The 20,338-nt window shown below is 40.0% G+C and overlaps 1 protein-coding gene across 1 annotated transcript in view; it reads right to left on the bottom strand.

Annotated features, from left to right (window-relative positions):
* LOC140469537 (uncharacterized) overlaps positions 1 to 20,338 on the bottom strand; it is a 107,119-nt gene that overhangs the window by 79,738 nt on the left and 7,043 nt on the right. Inside the window, exons 2-3 of the mRNA XM_072566144.1 lie at positions 11,797 to 11,891; positions 7,971 to 8,095 (exon numbers count right to left, since the gene is read on the bottom strand). Of these exons, the coding sequence (XP_072422245.1) occupies positions 7,971 to 8,064 (94 nt within the window). The 5' untranslated portion in view covers positions 8,065 to 8,095; positions 11,797 to 11,891. The remainder of the gene's footprint in view (positions 1 to 7,970; positions 8,096 to 11,796; positions 11,892 to 20,338) is intronic.

Raw genomic sequence — 20,338 nt, 5'->3', positions numbered from 1 at the left:
ATGTGCATGAGATATAAATAAATATTTTTGCATTAATATAATTTGTTTCAAAGTTTGGAATTTGAACTGGTAGCATGTGGTCTTTCGTCTGCGTGTATGAGGGATGTTAATGATTAACTTGTCTGTAATTCTGCAGCTGAGGATTGTTTTTAAACTAACATGAGAAAGGGAATTACTGGATGTTAATGGGAATTTGTTTGCATTGGGAGATTTTTATGAGCAGATAGAGCAAACATTGAACAGCAGTAGTTTGCTTTCAGTTAGAAGAATTGGGGATTTTTTTTGCTTCAGAGAAAACCCATAGATTGGGAATTTTTGCTTTCAGCTTTCACAAGTCCTGATGAAATGTGAGATATGAAATGTTTCCCCAAGAAAAAGCGGTTCATTCAGAAGAGTGACAAAATAATTTACTTCACGTTAAGGACTTTAATTTGAATGTTCCAGACCAGAAATATTTGGTTAGAACTCTGAATAGATTATTCAAAGCTGAGAAAGTCTAAGCTCAGTTGTGTGAATAATCAAGTAAGAAGCTATCAAACTCTTGAGACAGGGAATTCTATGAAAAAATTAAGTCAAACCTCTAGATATATTAGAAAAGGAAATCTCCTCTGGTATTTGAGTACTGTAATCTGATGGTGTTTGAACAGAAGGGTCTGTACTTTATCATGTGTTTTCAGTTTATTAAATTGGGTTACACATAAATAGGCTTGTTTATTCTATTTTATCTTTTTTTGTGTAATAACTTCTGTCTTACTGGTGAAACCAGACCATTCTGTGCTTCCATTTCAGCGAAAGACCACCTTGTTAAATTAAAAAAACTATGATCTATCAAGCCAAATTTCAGTCTGGATATCGCTTGTCCAATAATAACATCAACTGTGATTATAACAGCTCATTCTGCATTCTTGCATAGTGAATCATAAAATCTTGCTGCTCCTATCACTTAGACACCTCGCACTCTTAGATTCAGACAAGTGAACTACAAGGTTCACTGACAGTTCAAGAAAACAGCGTATAAGCCAATCCCACAATGACTCTCCGTAGACTTCTTCTCTCAAAAAGGCCCGTTCCATTGGCAACATGAATCACATAAACATTATATTCGGTCGAAATGTCTATTAGCTACTCTGTAAACTCCCAAATTCATTCTATCTTGAAACTAAATGGGAAGTTTAAAGCATAACCATTTTCAAAACCTGATATCTCCTTACATCTTCCTCCAAGTGTGGAGACCAACAGCCCAGTCAGAACAAAGGATTTGTTGTTGCTTCCAAGTATGAACATTTGCCAGTAAAACAACCTGGGCTCCTCTTTAATCTTTAACATCCACACCAACCCAGGTTTGCTGTCAGCAACATCCATTTGCTTCTCCATTTTATCCTAAATTAAAAGCACACAGTCCCAAGGCATAACAATCCTATAAAATCTAAAATTTGTAACAACTGTTAACAGTTTATCTGTTTCAGATTCATAAGCCAGATGATTTTTAACTACAGATAATATTTGTGTCTATTCAAGAGAAACATGAAAGCTCATCAGATTGCTTCTCAATTCCACTAAAAGTAGATGAGAGAATCATCATTAGCTGAAGTTATTCCGATCTCTTGAAATATTTAGAAAAATTTAGCAAATTTCTGAAGAGAGGTCAACCTGTTTTTTTTTCCTGGGCATGAACATGACAGACTGCAAAGCTTGGGGTTTCCAGGCAACTGTCAAGTCACATAAATCTATTACTTTTTAGGGCTTTCACATCTTACAAAAAATAAATGAGAGAATTAATGTGAGATGCGATCTGTGAACTAACTAGCTTGCTTCTGATCAAATTGTTTCAACTGCTTTTTCTCCCTATGTTGTGACTGTCCAAAAGATAAGTGTTTGTCTTTGATGCAAAATGGTTTACCAAATGCAAATGTGAGGTGAAACGAGAGTCAATTGCTTGTCCAACCTCCACATCTGATCTGTTATCTGACTGACACCCTTCCAGCTTAACTCACAATTGAATCTTCCAGTGAAGCTTTCAAAGCACTCCTTACATTGAACTTTGCAATTAATAATGAGAAAATATAAAACAATATTAAAGCAGCAACAATTTGCTACCTTATTTTCAATTTTGACCAAGCTTCCCATACCTGTCAACATTTGCAACTTCAAAAAAATCTTCAGTAGCTCCCTCAAACCAGTTGGCCAGGACAACATAATTAGATAGAACCAGTCAGCACAGAAGGAAGGCATTCAGCCCATCATGGTTGTACTGACTCTCTATAAGAAATAGCGATTATTCTCACCATCTGCTCTATTAACACGGATTTTTCTCCTTTATGTTTCAGTTCTCCATTGATTTGCAAGACAGAAATTATTAAGCTTTTTTTTAATTCAACCTGTTCAGAAGTGTAATGGCATATCTCTGGAGCAGATGGGCCTTGAACCCAGGCCTTCCATCTCACAGGTTTGGACATTATCACTGTATTATAAGAGCCCTCGAAGTGCTTTTGTAACTTTAGAAGAAGGAATATCCTAGTGGTTTTATCACAAGACAATTACTCCAGAGATCTAGGTAATGTTTTGGGGGCCTATGTTTGAATCCTGCCATGGCAAATGGTGGAATTTGAATTCAATTTCTAAAAATCTGGAATTAAGAATCTGATGATGACCATGAAACCATTGTCGATTGTTGGGAAAACCCATCTGGTTCACTAATGACCTTTAGGGAAGGAATATGTCATCCTTACCCGGTCTTGCCTCCCTATGACTCCAGACACACAGCAATGTGGCTGACTCTTAACTGACCTGTGGGCAACTAAAATGGGCAACAAATGTCCACCCAATCAGCGGTGCGCACATCCTCTGAATTAATAAGAAAAGTCTACAAGGCATAATAACATTGAACTGATCTGTGTGAAGCATAAACAACCAACACAGAGCTGATGGGCCAAATGGCTTGCTTTGGTCCTGTAAAGTTCAGTGTGTTCTGGTATATGCGATTGTTATAAAATGAAAAAAAAATTACTATAGTAGATTGTTTTAGGAGCTGAATGATTGGCAATTGCAGTGATGTACAATAACGTGATCAGGTTTCAAGGAGTTATTAAACAGGAATATAAGTGCATACACTAGTGAACACAGTACTGGCAAAATTTAAGAAATTTAAAAATTATTACGAGGAGAATACACTTCTAATCAGAAGAACTTATTACCATTAAAGTTCTGCTTCTTGTCCATTTTAAACCATGAATTTTCCATTCCCTGTAGAATGTCCACTGATGCCGAAATAATTTTTTTAGTATTATTAGAGGCTTGCCTGCATTGTGGTTTTAGCCATGCTGAGGTTTATCAAATCCTCACCTCAACTGGATTCAGAATTGATCATTTTTTGAAGAACCCTCACTCATATCAAATCCATTTTTAATGAGACTACCCTTGTTGAGCTCTTTAAATCTCTAGAGTTCTTACATTCCTATACGATATGAATGACAGCAAGTTCTGTCAGAATTGCAAAGCTTTCAACTCACAACTTCTGTTGATTCTATTTGATGTCTTCTTGTCACACGTACCTAGGTACTGTAAAAAGTTTTGTTTTATGTGCATTACAGGCAGATCATACCATACAAGGTGCATTAGGACAATAGAACAGAGTGAAGAATACAACGTTACAGCTGCAGAAAAGGTGCACAGAGAGCAAGATTAACATTAAATTTAAAATTTGTCTGTACCAATGTTATCTTTTCAGGTTTGAAGTCAGGCTGCTTCCAGTTAGAACTTTAGACCTCATTGTTACAAGTTGTTATCTTTAAAATGAAGAAATGAAGAAAAAAGAAATTCAACAATGGTGAAGTATGAGTTAGTTCATTTTTAGATTAATTTTCTGTGGAATCCGTGCAGTGTGGCAACAGACCCTTTGGCCCAACAAGTCCACACCGACCCTCCAAAGAGTAACCCATCCAGACCCACTCCCCGATCCAATATTTTCCCCTGACTAATGCATCTTACCTACACATTCCTAAACCAAACTATTATCACTGGTAGTCGAGATGCTCGATGAACCAAGTGGACAACACAACGGTACGTTTGCAAGGAAGAGGTATTTCCAGTGTTACGAGAATTTTGCTGTTTTTGTTTCAGTCCATGAGATTTTTTTAATGTTATAAATAGAAAGGTAAGATTGGAATATATTCCACCCTTGGGTGACTGACTGTGTGGAGTTTGCACATTCTCTCTGTGTCTGTGTGGGTTTCCACCAGGTGCTCTGGTTTCCTCCCCCAATTAAAAGATGTGGAGGTCAGGTGGATTGGCCATGGGAAATTGCCCAGTGTTCAGGAATGTGCATGCTAGGTGGGTTAGCCATGGGAAATGTGGGGTTACAAGGATAGGATGGGAATCTGGGTGGGATGCTCTTTGGAGGGTCAGTGCAGATTTGATGGACTGAATGGCCTCTATCTGCACTATAGGGATTCTATGACAAACTCTAGCTCCATGACTTAAGAGAGTATGTTCGAGCACAAGGCCACAGATTGGAAAGTCTTGGGTTCCCCCAAAAGACAATGGGAAGGTAAGGGAAGAAGAACCACAAAGCAGACGAAAGGCCTCTTACAATACCACACTTTTCATGTCTTCAGAATGTCCCAAATCAGTCAATAGCCAGCAAGGTGCTTTGTAAGTATAGTCACTGTTAGAGTGTATGAAGCTCAGCTACCAGTTTACACTTGTTCAAACTTTACTTTGTCACAGCCAAAGAAATCCATTTCACCTCCAACGCCAAGCTCACTGCAGCACTGCCACTCCCTCGGATCACTCTCCAACAATCCCAGGGCCAGAGGAGAGCACAGTCATCAGACCATCTCCAGGAGAAGGTAGCAGCACCTGTCCAAGAATCTCCATTCAAATAAGAGTTCTGAGAAAGGCAGGAGTGTCTACCTCCTTGGGAACATCTGTCACGAGTGTCAACCCCACTCAGGAAGTAATGAAAGGACAGAGAAGGTAGCAGTCTCCTCCCTGGAGCCAAAACTAAGCAATCGGACTTCCACTATCACTGTGACTCTACCTCCCGACATCCCTCAGTATAGGTTGGTTAATGCACTGAACAGAGTCACCCCAAGGAAGGTTTCCAGGTGGGTTCGATCACTCCATTAGGCCGCAACCACCCTCTGAGTGCTCAAATAATTTGTGTTCTTGTTCTTAGGAGGCTCTGTGATGACTGAAGGAGGAATTTTGGCCAGTGCACAGAAGAACTTGGTGGCTTTTTAAAAAATAATATTTATGTAAGGGAATTGGTGTCCTGGCAAAGGTGGGCATTTGATGCCCATTCCTAATTGCCCTGTAGGCTCTGTCAAAGCACAAATAAGTGTCAACCACATTGCTGAGAGTCTGGAATCACATATAAGCTAGACCAATTCAGACATACTGCCTTCCGTAATGCAATCCGCAAATCGTTACACGTTCACCATAAGACCAGCTTCTCATTCCATACTTTTTCGGAATTGAAATATTTAATGATGTGCCGGGAAGATCTGATCATCTATCTCTAGGAAATTAGCCTGGGGTTCTCGATTCACAGTTCACTGGCATTACCATGACAACACTGGCTTTCTGTGTGGAAAGACTTGCCGTTGGTGAGACAGAGGGTAGTTTTTCAGGCTGGAGGCCTGTGACCAGTGGAATGCCATAAGGATCGGTGCTGGGTCCACGACTTTATGTCATTTACATAAATGATTTGGATGTGAGCATAAGAGGTACAGTTAGTACCAAAATTGGAGATGTAGTGGACAGCAAAGACAGTTACCTCAGATTACAACAGGATTTTGACCAGATGGACCGATGGGCAGAGAAGTGGCAGATGCAGTTTCATTCAGATAAATGCAAGGTGCTGCATTTTGGGAAAGCAAATCTTAGCAGGACATATACACTTAATGGTAAGGTCCTAGGGAGTGTTGCTGAACAAAGAGACCTTGGAGTGCAGGTTCATAGCTCCTTGAAAGTGGAGTCACAGGTAGATAGGATAGTGAAGAAGGTGTTTGGTATGCTTTCCTTTATTGGTCAGAGTATTGAGTACAGGAGTTGGGAGGTCATGCTGCGGCTGTACAGGACATTGGTTAGGCCACCGTTGGAATATTGTATGCAATTCTGGTCTCCTTCCTATCGGAAAGATGTTGTGAAACTGGAAAGGGTTCAGAAAAGACTTACAAGGATGTTGCCAGGGTTAGAGGATTTGAGCTATAAAGAAAGGCTGAACAGGGGCTGTTTTCCCTGGAGATTTGGAGGTTGAGGTTTGTAAACCTTATTGAGGTTTACAAAACTATGAGGGGCTTGGATATGGTAAATAGACAAAGTCTTTTCCCTGGGGTGGGGGAGTTCAGAACTAGAGGGCATAGGTTTAGGGTGAGAGGGGAAAAATATAAAAGAGATCTAAGGGGCAACTTTTTCTCGCAGAGGGTGGTACGTGTATAGAATGAGCTGCCAGAGGATGTGCTGGAGGCTGGTACAATTGCAACATTTAAAAGGCATTTGGATGGGTATATGAATAGGAAGGGCTTGGAGGGATATGGGCCGGGTGCTGGCAGGTGGGACTAGATTGGGTCAGGATATCTGGTTGGCATGGACGGGTTGGACCGAAGGGTCTGTTTCCATGCTGTATATATCTACGACTCTATGACTCTAATTGATCCAGTGGCTTTTCCCACTGGCAATAAATCCTAGTTAAAATCATTATTGTAATACAAAGTTCAACAATTAGCACACCAAGATACATTGTCAATATGAGATTATGTAATTTTATGAATCCCTGGATGGAATTTTCTACCCACCTCAGGAGTGGGCTGGTGGGTGGGCTGGGGGTGGGGATGGGCAAGGGGTATTGATTTCTTGGCAGATGACCTTGAGGCTTTTAAATGGCCAAATGAATATTGACGTAATGGGATTTCTCCAATCACCTCTGGCATTTTACCAATGGTGGGAGATACGCAGGTCAGGTACCATGTGGCCTCGTTACCCTTGGGGAAGGATGCTTCCTTGTTTGTACCCAATGAAAGCCACCCCCATGTTCGAGCCTTCAGCTGCTCCCCATTCACCACAGCTTTCCAACCCAGTCCTCCACTCCCTTCCCAGGGCCTGCAAAATAGGTCATTTCACTGGCTGTCAGCTCTTAGGGGCAGATTGACAGTGCAAGTCCTGCCCAAAATCTGCTCAGTCTTGATTTGATTTTGATTTCTCATCAAAAAAGGAAGATCTACCATATTCAACTTATAGTGAAATCTTTGAGGATCATGTTTGTCACCATGATTCTAGCTTAGGTGCCCTCCTTTCATACTAGATTAGATTCCCTACAGTGTGGAAACAGGCTCTTTAGCCCAACCAGTCCACACTGAGCCTCCAAAGAGTAACCCACCCAGACCCATTTCCCTCTGACTAATGTACCTAACACTATGGGCAATTTAGCATGGCCAATTCACCTAAATTGCACATCTTTGTGACTGTGGGAGGAAACCAGAGCACCCGGAGGAGACCTACGCAGACATGGGGAGAATGTGCAAACTCAACACAGTCAGTCGCCTGAGGCTAGAATCGAACCTGGGACGCTGGTGCTGTGAGACAGCAGTGATATCTACTGAGCCACCGTGCCACCCCTACAAGTTGCTGTTCATTTTCCTATCATATTTAGCGATTTCAGTATATACAGTAATACAGAAAACTATTGATTGAGAAATCTGTGAGAATGAAAAACGATGTTGATATTCATTCTAATGAGCTTATTTAAGTAACTGGTAGGTTAGCAAATAATGCTGTAAAAGTTATTATTAGGACTTTTTTGTTCAGAGATAATAAATACGTTTGCTAAAATAATGCAGAGTCATCAGTTTGATATATTCAAAAATCTTGTTCCTTGATCCTCTCTGATTGGTTTCTTTGAACAACACCATGATTTTCTTTCTTTCACTGGCAGTTTCCAAGTAACAGCTACAATTGATGACCCTACTTACCAAGCTCTGCTGTACAAATACTGTTCCATATATAGTAGTCCTGGATTACACTCCAGAGCAGGAGATGTAGCACTGCACTGCTCACCTTTTCCATCACCTGAGCTGAAGAACAATATCGTTCCACACTGGAAAACAACGAATTCCATTTCAGACACGGATTACAACTCATAGGCAATTGTCTGGCTTTAACAGAGATAATGCAGTGCTTTTATATAATGGTGGATACTTACATATACATATTATTGACACATACAAAAAAAAGGCTCCATTATATATTTTTCTTAACCTGTTCAGAGACACACCTCTGGAGCAGGTTGGACTTGAACCAGGGGGTTAGAATACTACCACTGAGCCATAACAGGGCCCTACTCAAACTGAACTAGGTAACTCCCTCCAGGTGTGGTACGATATCACACACCAATCACTCAATCCTCACCACACAATCATCAAACAGAAAAAAATCTCCCTAAAATAATTGATGTGACTGCAAAGCCCATTATTCCTCAATAGCTATAAATAACTCCAAAGTAAACCTCTTTCACCAGTCATGCCTTTGCTCATAAAAAGTGTTTTGTTTTATTATTCACTTGTGGGATATGGGTGTTGCTGGCTGAGCCAGCATTTATTGCCCATCCCTAGTTGCCCTTCAGATGGTGCTGGTGAATTGCCACCTTGAATTGCTGCATTCCACCTGCTACAGGGAGACCCTGTTAATTCCCTTAAGGAGGGAATTCCAGGATCCAGCAACACTGAAGGAAGGGCAATATTTCTCCAAGTCAGCATGGGTAAATGGCTTGGAGGGGTAATTGCAGCTTGTGACCTTGCCATTTAATTTTAAGGAGTTTAGGACAATGAACATGTCTTCCATTTAAAGCAGGGACTCTCTGTGAAAAGAAGAGAGATTGCCTAAAAGTAGTTCCTCTGGTCCTACAGTTGCACTTCTCTTTAATAACCCATCCAATCCCTTTTAAAATTCTATTTAAAAATCTTAAATTTAGTTTGGAATTTCTGTAAACCAAGTAGTCCAATTTTTGAAGCAAACCTTAATAAAGTTAGGTACCATTCTGATCATTTATCTTTCCCAACACCTTGTGCATGCACAAAGTGAAACCAGGCACCAGAACCCAATTGTAAGGAAATCCAAGTTTTTTATTGCCTATGCAGTGATTCCACCAATAATCAATTTTCTGCTCCGACAGACTTTTATAACTTGTATATTTTTAATATTGCTAGCGGAACTGTTATTTAATGCTTCAGTGTGGAGTTGGTTAAGACAATGTCACTCATTTGTCACACAAGCTATTGTTCTGGGGTAAAAAGGCAAAATACTGGAAATCAAAGCAGAGAATGCTGGAGAAACTCAGCAGGTCTAGCAGAATCTATGGAGAAAGATACAGTTAGCATTTTAAATTCAGTATGCCTCTGCTTCAAAACAGTTTTGAAGAAGTCATATTGGACTTGACATGTTACTTCTATTGTTTTTGGAACATGGGTTTGAGAGCCACCATGGCAGATGATGAAATTTGAATTTGATAAAAGTCTGGAATTAAACACTTGCCCAATGGTGACCATGCAGCCACTGTTGATTGTTGTAAAAACCCGTCTGGCTTACTCATGTCCTTAACGGAAAGAAATCTGCCATCCTTGGCATGGTCTGACCTATGTGTGACTCCAACAATGTTGTTGATGCTTAACAGCCATCTGGGTAATTAGGGATGAGGAATAAATTATGGACTAGTCAGTGATGCCCACATTCACAAAGTAAAAAATAAATTATCACAGTCCCTGTATATTGTAAACATTAGAATAACCAGAGCACTTGTCTGCATTGATGATATCCTCCACAAGGAGGCATGTTCATTTAATCTACATACACCAACTTGTAAGTTATTGACTACAAGTAATAAATGGAAGTATAGACATGACTCATACAGGGGCTCTTGTGGTGCAGTGATTAGATTAGATTACTTACAGTGTGGAAACAGGCTCTTCGGCCCAACAAGTCCACACCGCCCCGCCGAAGCGCAACCCACCCATACCCCTAACCTAACACTAGGGGCAATTTAGCATGGCCAATTCACCTGACCTGCACATCTTTGGACTGTGGGAGGAAACCGGAGCACCTGGAGGAAACCCACGCAGACACGGGGAGAATGTGCAAACTCCACACAGTCAGTCACCTGAGGTGGGAATTGAACCCAGGTCACTGGCACTGTGAGGCAGCAGTGCTAAGCACTGTGCCACCGTGCCGCCCTTTTGCTGTCCCTTTTGCTCTGCCAGAAGGCCTGATTTCAGTGGTGTGTCATAATATCTCTCTATAGGTTAATTTAAAATGTCTTTGCTTAACCTGTGAAATGGCAGGCGCTAATAAAATTTTACTGGCATTCACTATAGGCTCGAAGCACATGTCAAATTCTTTAAAATCATATACCTTTAGTTATTTTGTTTCCTTAGTTGTAAAAAATCCTACTTAACTGCAAGATAGCAGTTTGTAATCACAACAATCATTAGACCTAACACAAGTACCAATGTCATTTCTCTTCTCCTGTAAAGGAGAAAAGAAATAATCTGCCAAAGAGCACACAGCAAAAATGTCATCCTCCATTGTATTTCTAAGCTTGGGAATGTCATCATGACTGTTTTATGGAAAGTTTTCTACGCAAATCACATATTACAAAACAAAATGTCCAGCTACTAAATTTACGGGTGCAATTTTTCTTCTGATGCTATCAGCGGGTAAATAGAAATTGTCCTGACCAATTAAGGTATATCATTTTAATTTCAGGGAGTTAATACTTTTCCCACTCTTAGTGGTCTTAAAATAAGACACAAGTAAAATTCTGATTGTGTTTGATCCATGGCAGACTTTAAGATAAAATAGTCGTTAACTACACATTGCTGTCCGTCATGTACAAACAGGCACCACATGGCTCAGTGGTTAGCACTGCTTTCTCACAGCGCCAGGGACCCGGATTGAATTCCAGCCTCGGGCACCCGTCTGTGTGGAATTTGCACATTCGCCCCGTGTCTGCACAGGTTTCCTCTGGGTGCTCCAGTTTCCTCCCACAGTCCAAAGATGTGCAGATAAAGTGAGTTGGCCATGTTAAATTGTCTATGCAGTTCAGGAACGGTGTATGTTAGGTGCGTTAGTCAGGGGAACTGTAGAGTAATAGGGTAATAGGATACTCTTTGGAGGATCAGTGTGGACTTGTTGGCAAAATGGCCTGTTTCCATACTAGGGATTCTATGTATTTAAAATTAGCATCAATGCAATTAAATTCAAGTATTCTGATACTGAACAGGTTACAATTAGGTCAACTAGGAGAAGACTGGTATGAAATGCAATTACAAGCACAGATTTAAATAAAGTAAAATAATGGGGCTGCTGGAAATTTGAAACGAACACAGAGAAAGCTGGAGAAACTCAGCAAGTCTGGCAGCATTTGTGGAGAGAGGAACAGAGTTAATGTTTTGAGTCCAATATGACACATATTTGGTTCTGAAGAAGTCATACCAGACTCAAAATGTTAACTCTGTTTCTCTATCCACAGAAAATACCAGCCCAGCTGAAATTCTCCAGCAATTTCTGGGATTATACCAGCAGAGACTTGTTGGGTTGAATGGTTTGTTTCAGTGCTGCACGTTTTATTTAATTTTGTGTCACACATCCCCGTATTATTTTCCGAAGTTGCGTGTGATTAACAATATATTTACACTTCTGTGTATTTATGTTAAAGTGTGACTCGCTGCTTTTGTCTTATTCCTGGTAGAGGAACATTGAAAAATGTAGTGTGGGAGTAGCAGAAAATGCTGCTTTAAGCTTTACCTACCCTTTACAGCAGTTCGGTTATTTCCTGGAATTGGTTACATTCTTGTCAGAGAACACTTCTTTTCTTTTATTGTTCCTTTATTCCCTTTAATCTGTCAAAAGATTGAAATAGTATTTACTACATTCAAAAGGGGTAGAGGCACCTGCTCCAAAGCTCCATCTGGCAGAGATCTGCTCTGTTATTAAAGATATCTTTGGAATCAAACCATGCACCTTATTTTTCTCTACAAAATACCTAATCACAGGTGTTACTCACATGTCTGAGTCAGCCTTGGTTTAGTAATAATAATCTTGCCATTGAGTTGGAAGATCATAGTTTCAGGACCCACTCCAGATTCTGGAACATGTAATCTCTGAGCTGACCCTGCAGGATGGCACTCAGGATGTGACATTACCTTTCAAATGAGGCATTAAACTGAGGGCCCTGTCTCTTAGGTGGATGTAAAAGATTGCACTGGTCTTCAAAGTGAAATAGGATATGTTCTACCAGATACTTAGACAAGCCACACCTAAGACTGCTTGTGTTGTACAGCATCCTGATTGCTTGTTTCATCGCTCCTTGTGGGTGCTTACTGTGCACAGTTGAAAAGTGTGGTGCTGGAAAAACACAGCAGGCCAGGCAGCATCCGAGGAGCAGGAGAATCGACATTTCGGGCATAAGCCTTTCAATTTTCAACGCTGGTCTCCAGCATCTGCAGTCCTCACTTTCTCCTAGCTTACTGTGCACAGCATGGTAGTTTTGTTTCCTGCACTGCAAAGGCAAATGTATCTTTCTGGTTCTTGATTGTTGAGATGGCAGTACTCAAACTGAAAATCATGCATCGATGTCAAATGTTCAGATCTGCTCTGCAGTGCAACAGTGTTTTGATATTCCAACAGGAGTTACACATACATTTAAGACTCCATTCATATTGCACATAGAAGAAACCTTTCCCATACATCTGTAACTTCACTAGAGGTCAGCTTTCATTCTTAGGCAGGAAGTTCAACACTTCCCATGAACATACTGAGCTTTGTCATTCATCACTTGTAGTAAGCTGCTCAAGCAGCACTGCAAAAGTCTGTTGGTTAGGGAGTGCTGAACAACACAAGCAGTCTGCAAATACAAAGGAAAAAAATACTTTTTTTAAATACTGATGTTCATTGCAACCTTTAATTCTCTGCAATATAAGACACTACATGCACTGAATTTATGAATTGCTTTCACACCCAGGGTAAGGCAAAGGTATTGTGCTGCCATGGAAACTAACGTGCATGAAAGGAGAAAAGCTCTGGAAATGCTGTTCATCGCACATGTCTATTCTGTACGAACCTCTCATTTCATACAGAAATGAGTTTTGAATTTGTATGACAAAAGAGCTTTTAATAGCAACAGATGAGTCCTTGGTTCCCAATGTCATTAGGCAAAAAGAAGAGACAGTATTTTAAATGAAAATAAAACAAAATTACAGCATTTTTGTAAAAATGCAATGTAATCTGGATTTCCAGCTTCTTTCCATTTTGATCATTATGCATAATGTATTCATTTCTGCCTGTTGAATGGTGGCTACACATCTTTGTGCAAGTTAGAAACAAGAGAGACGACAGCCTCTTGAATTGCTCTATAAAAACAATATTTACATTTACAAGTTATTATGCAATTAGACATTACTTCTCATTGCACGCAGTTAAAAAAACAGTATTTGAAATAATATAAAGATTTAAATATATTTACAGTCAGACACAAATCAAAACAAGACCATTTCTAAAATAATAGCAATTCCACAAATAAGTAATATTCTGCAATGATTGTCTCAGTGCTATTGCATAGTTGATCTCAACTAATTCTTATTTTACTCATTTTCATTTCTTTTGATAGAGTTTTTTTATATGGAAGTCTGAAAATGTGTTAAACATGTTTGACAGTCTTTAGAGCTCCTACTGTAGTCTCCACTGAACTAAAAATCTCTTTGATCACTAAGATCAAAGAAGCTTGGCTCTCTGAGGTATTGATGAGACTCTGCGCTGAGCCATTTTCACCTCCAGTGCACCTCACTTTTCAAATTTATTTCAAAGTACAAGAGCTCCTGTCCCCAATCAAAGACTGAAGCAGCCAGCCAAAAATAAAGCAAGCTTGCGCTCTCTAATATCCCATCATTCCCACGGCAATTGGGTAATCCTTACCCAATTAATGCACATACTCTGGTGAGTGCACTGCCAGGTGAGTTCCTACCATCTCTGTGGGGATTGTCCTCCTCAAAAACTGTGGGGTTTGTGGGGTAAATGAAGTTCCCATCGATTTTGCTGAGATGTACCTATTGTTATGACCAAGTTCTGAGGGGGTGAATAAATTCCTGTCTTTCCATTCCTGAGATTGGTATAATGCAGTTTGCATTTATAAAAAAGGTGTGCTTTTTAATTTGTGTCCAATTTGGTCACCCTATATTAGGATAGATATTATTAAGCTAGAGAGGGTTCCGAAGAGATTTACAAGGATGTTGCCGGATATGGAAGGTTTGAGTTATAAGGAGAGGCTGGATAGGAGATTGAGAGGTGACCTTAAAGAGATTTATAAAATCATGAGGGGTGTAGATAGGGTTAATGGTAGGTGTCATTCCCTAGGATAAGGGATTTCAAGACTAGGTGGCACATTTTTAAGATGAAAGGAGAAAGATTTTAAAAAGGCGAGGGGCAAATTTTTTACACAGAGGGTGGTTCCCAAGTGGAATGAACTTTCTGAGGAAGTGGTGGTTACAGGCACAGTTACAACATTTAAAAGACATTTGGATAAGTACATTAACAGGAAAGGCTAAGATGGATATGGGCCAGGAGCAGGCAGGTGGGACTAGTTCAGTTTGGGATTATGTTCGGCATGGACTGGTTGGACCGAAGGGTCTGTTTCTATGCTGTATGACTTTATGTACTTCACCACATGTAATACCGTAGGAAAGCAATCCTGCCTCATCACTTGAGGTAATCTAAATTAAGTAGTTCATTTTTTTTAATGCAAACTCTCTCGGTGAAAGTACAAGCTTTACTAGAAGGTAAAATCTGTCCCAATTGCATATCACGTCCATACATACACTACCATCTAAGCAAACAGAATGTTGTACAGTATGAGTGAAAGAGTTATAAGTTCCAAAGTTGACCATTAAGATCCCTGGTGAAGCCTGCAAAATCAGTTGTTCTTCTGGAGACAGTCTTTTCAAATTGTGATGTCTTTTTTCCAAACTGGAAGCTATGGTCCTTGAAGTTCCCTTATATTTGAATTCTCTATCTCTGTGCTATATCTCATTCTCATTCCAGCTTGAGAATTGCAAAATGAGAGACAGGTGATGGTACATTCTGTGGGGAGTTCTGCAATGATTATCTCAGTGCTATTGCATGGTTTTCAGTTTTGGTCATTTGTTTGCAACAATAGTTATGTTTCCAGAATCACCAAGTGTTGCTAAGGGAGGCCAAATAGCCCATCATGTCTACACCAATTCTCCAAATGAGCACCGTAACTTTGCATCATTCTCCTGCCTTTTCCCCAGACCCTCGCCTATTATTTCCACCCAAATAATTATCCAATGCGCTTCTGAAGGCCTTAATTGACTCTATCTGTATCACACTACCAATGCATTCCAGACTCGAACCATTCACCATGTGAAAACGTTTCATAATATTCTATTTTGTATTTATTATATTTTATGATATTTAAGTTTAGTAACATAACAACATTTATAAACCACTTTAAATTTGCCTTCTCGATCCTTTTATAAGTGGGAGCTGTTTCAGCAGGACCTGTCTGTGTGGAGCTTGCACATTCTCCCTGTGCTCAAGTTTCCTCCCAAAAGATGTGCAGCTTAGATGGATTGGCGATGCAAAATTGCCCTGTAATGTCCAGGGATGTACTAGATAGATGGATTAGCCATGGTAACTATAGGATTATAGGGTTAGGGTGAGGGGCTGTGTCTGGGTGGGATGCTTTTTGGAGGGTCAGTATGACACGATGGGCTTCGTTCCGCACTGTAGGGGATCTATAATTCTATGATCTACTCTTCATGATCACTCATAATTTTGAAAACTTCTATCAGATCTCCTCTAAGCCTTCTTCTCTCCAAGGGGAACAGTCACAAACTCTCCAATCTGTCCTCATTACTGAAGCTTCTCACACTAAAACCATGTTTGTATATCTCTTCTCTTCTCACACGAATGCATTCACACCACGCATACAGAGCTCAATTTTACATCTGTTTGGCAAAATGCAAGTTGCATAAAGATTTTTGGAGAGAATCTCACAGCAAAACCTAGTGAGATTCTTTGTCATGTTTTACCAAACACACCTCATTAACTACTCACCCTACCCCATTGGCATTTCTGATGCCCATTTCTAGCCCCATCTTTCCATGCATAACAAGTCACTACTCAGCATTTAACTGCAGAAAGACTGACATCACTTGTGCCAATGCCATTTACGCACTCGACAAAGTATCGGAAATCTGCCATTGCCCCTCACTGGCAACATAATAGCAACTACAAAGCCATGGTGCCACAGTACATAGTTGGCATGGCTGAGACCCCCTCATATATCTAAGTCTGTTTTCTCACCAAAGTCGCTGCTTAATCACCAGGCCACATATTTTACCTGCTCTTAGATACATTCCACCTGAAGTCCCTGATTGAGTGGCCATTCTTTTCCCAGTGCCCAGTGGTCACATCTAACTTGTTATTATTGAGTAAGGGAACAACACATACAGGCAAGCAGTCAGACAAGTCCAAACCTGAACCAGCAGAAGTGCACACAAAGGAAACAAATACAGACTGGGATCAGAGATTGGTAAACGCCAGGTGATGGATGAGGGGTGCAAGTGGCTTGTGGCCATGAATTGTGTCCTGAAGTGCTGTTTTGTGTTCAGTAATATGGCGGCTCCTCACTGCCAGCGGCCAGCCGAAGCCACCACATACCTGCTGAGATTGCCATGTTGAGATTTCTCAGCATCGAGTTTATTCGGCGCACTTGGTAAGACAGAAAGTTGAATATTAATGAGGCGAGTTGAGAGTTAGTAAGGCATTTAACAAGTTATAATCCCTTTAATTGGCCTCTCACCACAGCCCAGCGAGAGACTCATTACTGCACGGTAAAATCATAAAAGGTGGGAGAGAGATGCTCCTGACATTGAGATAAGCATCACCACGCTCTCAACTGATCCTACCACGAATCTCACCATAGCCCATCTTTAGCTGAGATTTAACATGAGTCTTTTATAAATTTACCAAAACCTCCATGCTCTTGCTCTTTTACTTGATTTTCCTATGAATAAAGCCCAGATACAGATTTACTGTATATCCATCTATCCTGCCACCTTCAGCAAACTATACCATAAACATCCAGGTCCCTCTGCTCTTGTACTGAAAACAAACAAATACTGGAGATAACAGCAGGTCAGACAGTGTCCGTGGAGAAAGAGCAAGCTAATGCCACGAGTCCAGATGACTCTTCATCAGAGCTGACGTGAAGTGTGGAGCGGGCAGCATTTATGCTATAGTTTGGGGGAGGTAGGTAGTGGTGTAGGGTGCTGATGGAGAAAAGATGTTGATAGTTCAGATTAAGTGATCGAAATGTGATAATGGCAGAAGAAGACAACAAGAGACACCACTTTTCTGCCAGTCTCACATTCCAATCAGTTAATCTAAACTATCAACATCTTTTCTCCATCTGCACCCTACACCCACTAGCCCTGCATTACCACACCCTCAAGGATAGCATAAATACTGTCCCCATCACACTTCACTTCAGCTCTGATGAAGAGACGTCTAGACTTGCTCCATCTCCATGGACACTGTCTGACCCGTTGTGATCTCCAGCATTTTTTTTGTTTTCAGTACATATTTCAACATCTGCGATAATTTATTCCTATTCTCAGTTCCTCTACATCCTTAAGTAATTGCGCCTCCTACTTTATGTTCACGTCCATATTCGTCTGACCAAAAACCATCACCACATACTTCTAGGCACTGAACTTCATCCGCCATCTATCTGCCCATCTATCTGTCTACTTCACCAACTTGTCTATGTCCTTTTGGAATTCTCTACTATCCTCTTCACAGGTTACAATGCTTTCAAGTTTCAGATCATCCACAAAGTTTGAAATTGTCACCTGCACACCAAAATCTAGAATATTAATATGTGGCATAAAAAGCAAAAGTCACAATACTTAATTCTACTACAAACCTTCCTCCAGCCCTAAAAATATGCATTTGCCATTATATTCCATTTCCCATTATTCGATCAAGTTTGAATACAATTGCCACGTTATTTAGAGGTTCCTTTGTAAATTTCTGTTGAGACTAGGTATTTCAAATCAGGTGGCCTTGGTAACCAATTTAAAGTGTCCATCTTATTTTTACTTTTCAAAATAAAATCAAAGGCTTTTATGTCAATTGATGTGATTTGAAAGATTAATAGCAGGTTTTATCATATCACCTTGCTGACCTATCAAGCTCGCTTCTATGCTCTCACATTGCACATTTTATTTTCTTTCAAGAAACCTATCTTTGCCAGTTGTGGAATTATGGATCAGTTAGATCTAAATGATAAATAATGATTTGATGATGAATGAAGTTTAATTTATGCCAAGGCAGTAAACGATCGCTTAAACTGGTGTTTTAGTTGGCAAACACCACCTACAGAGGTAGGAGGAATGTGATTACATTCAAGATCTGACTATTTACCATTCAATGTTGAGAGACTGTAGGTGGTTATTACTCTCAGACCAACACAGGTTAGAACAAATGAGATGAAATGTAGTGTGATTGGAAGTTGAATATTAATTTGCTTTTCTCTCATGCTAAACCATAACAGATGTAAAAATTTAATGGTATTCACTGTATTAATGAAGGATCTGTACAATCCAAGTAATTGATGAGAGATAAATCAACCAGTTGAAATAAAATAGAATTAACCTGGACATTGGCTTGAATTTGATTTTCTTTCTCAATAGTGTGAGCATTGATGTGACAATTAAAGAGCAGCAAGCAAGCTCATCTGGCAAATTGAGTCAGTTTATAACTAGTCAAAGAGTAATTCATGGTGGAGAAACAGATGTTAATTCAGGCTCCTTGCATGTCAGGAGATTCGTTCCATACTCCCAGAAGTGTTATCAGGCCTGAAAGAAATCTTAGTTTAATTCAGTTTTCTATCTTTCATTTAAGATATTTTGTTAATGTTGTTTGTGATTATAATGTGATAATATATAGAAGCATCATCGAGAGATAGTGAGATTGAAACTCCCTCCAAGGATAACACATCCTTCCTTAGAAACGGACCCAAAATTGCTCACAATATTCCAAATGCTGTCTGACCAGAGCATCACTACTATATTTCCACTCTTGTATTCTAGCTCTCTTGAAATGAATGCTGACACTGCACTCGCCTTCCTAACTGCAAACTGAACCTGCATGTTAACCTTAAGAGAATCCTAAACTAGGAATTCCAAGTCTCTTTGTGCCATTTAGAAAATAGTTGATGCATTTTTTTCCCACTAAAGTGTATAAACTCACACTTTCTGACATTATATTCCATGTGGGATATCTTTGCCTGTCTGAGTCCTTCTGCAGCCTCCCTGCTTTCTCCACATTATGTGTTCCTTCACTTTTGTGTCATCTGCAAACTTAGCAACAATGCCCTCAGTTCCTTCATCCAGATCATTAATGTAAGTTAATGACCGGTGGGATTCTACACGGCGCAGCACTAGGCCCCCTTGCTTTCTGTGGTACGTATGAATAATTTGGTTTTGGATATAAGGAGATGATTAGGAAGTTTACAGATAATCCCCAAATTGGCTGCCAGGTTGGCAATGAGAAGAAAGGTTTGGAATGCAGGATCAGATGAACAGAACAGTGACAAATGGAATTACATCCCGGAGAAGTATGGGAATGGGAGAGCCTAATATGGTGCAGGGATATACAATAAAAGGTAGGTTACAGGGAACAGTAGAAGATCAAAAGATCTCAGAATGCTAGTCCACAGATCCTTAAAGGTGTCTGGATAAGTCAATAAGATGGTCAAGAAGGCATACAGGATACTTGCCTTTATTAGCTGAGACACAGAAGATAAAAGCAGGAAGTTAATGCTGGAACTATATAAAAGATTAGTTATTGTTAGTTAGTGATTGTGCTGAGATGGTACAGTCAAGATTTATGAGGAAGTTGCCCAGATTGGGGAAGTTAGGTTATAAGGAGAGATTGGATAGGCTCAGGTTATTTTCTTTGAAAAAGATTATATTACTGGGAGACATAACTGAAGTCTATAAGATAATGAGTACTTTTGATACAGTGGATTAAAAAAGCTGTGTCCCTTTGTTTGGAGCACACATAACCAGTGGGCATAAACGTACGGTAACAGGGTTAGAGGGAATTCTTTTTATCCAGATGGTGGTCAGGATCTGGAATTTTTTGTATAAAATATTTAGTATCTGAAAGAGTTAATTAACTTCCTGAGAGAGGCTCTGCCCATCAAGATATAAAGGACTACTTCTGAAGCAGTCAACTGATTCTGCTTTGTTCTGTGCTTGTT

Source organism: Chiloscyllium punctatum, chromosome 49, assembly GCF_047496795.1.
Source record: "Chiloscyllium punctatum isolate Juve2018m chromosome 49, sChiPun1.3, whole genome shotgun sequence".
In the NCBI taxonomy this organism is placed as follows: Eukaryota; Metazoa; Chordata; class Chondrichthyes; order Orectolobiformes; family Hemiscylliidae; genus Chiloscyllium; species Chiloscyllium punctatum.
The sequence above is the reverse complement of the archived record's forward strand: the minus strand, read 5'-3'. Positions and strand labels throughout refer to the sequence as shown.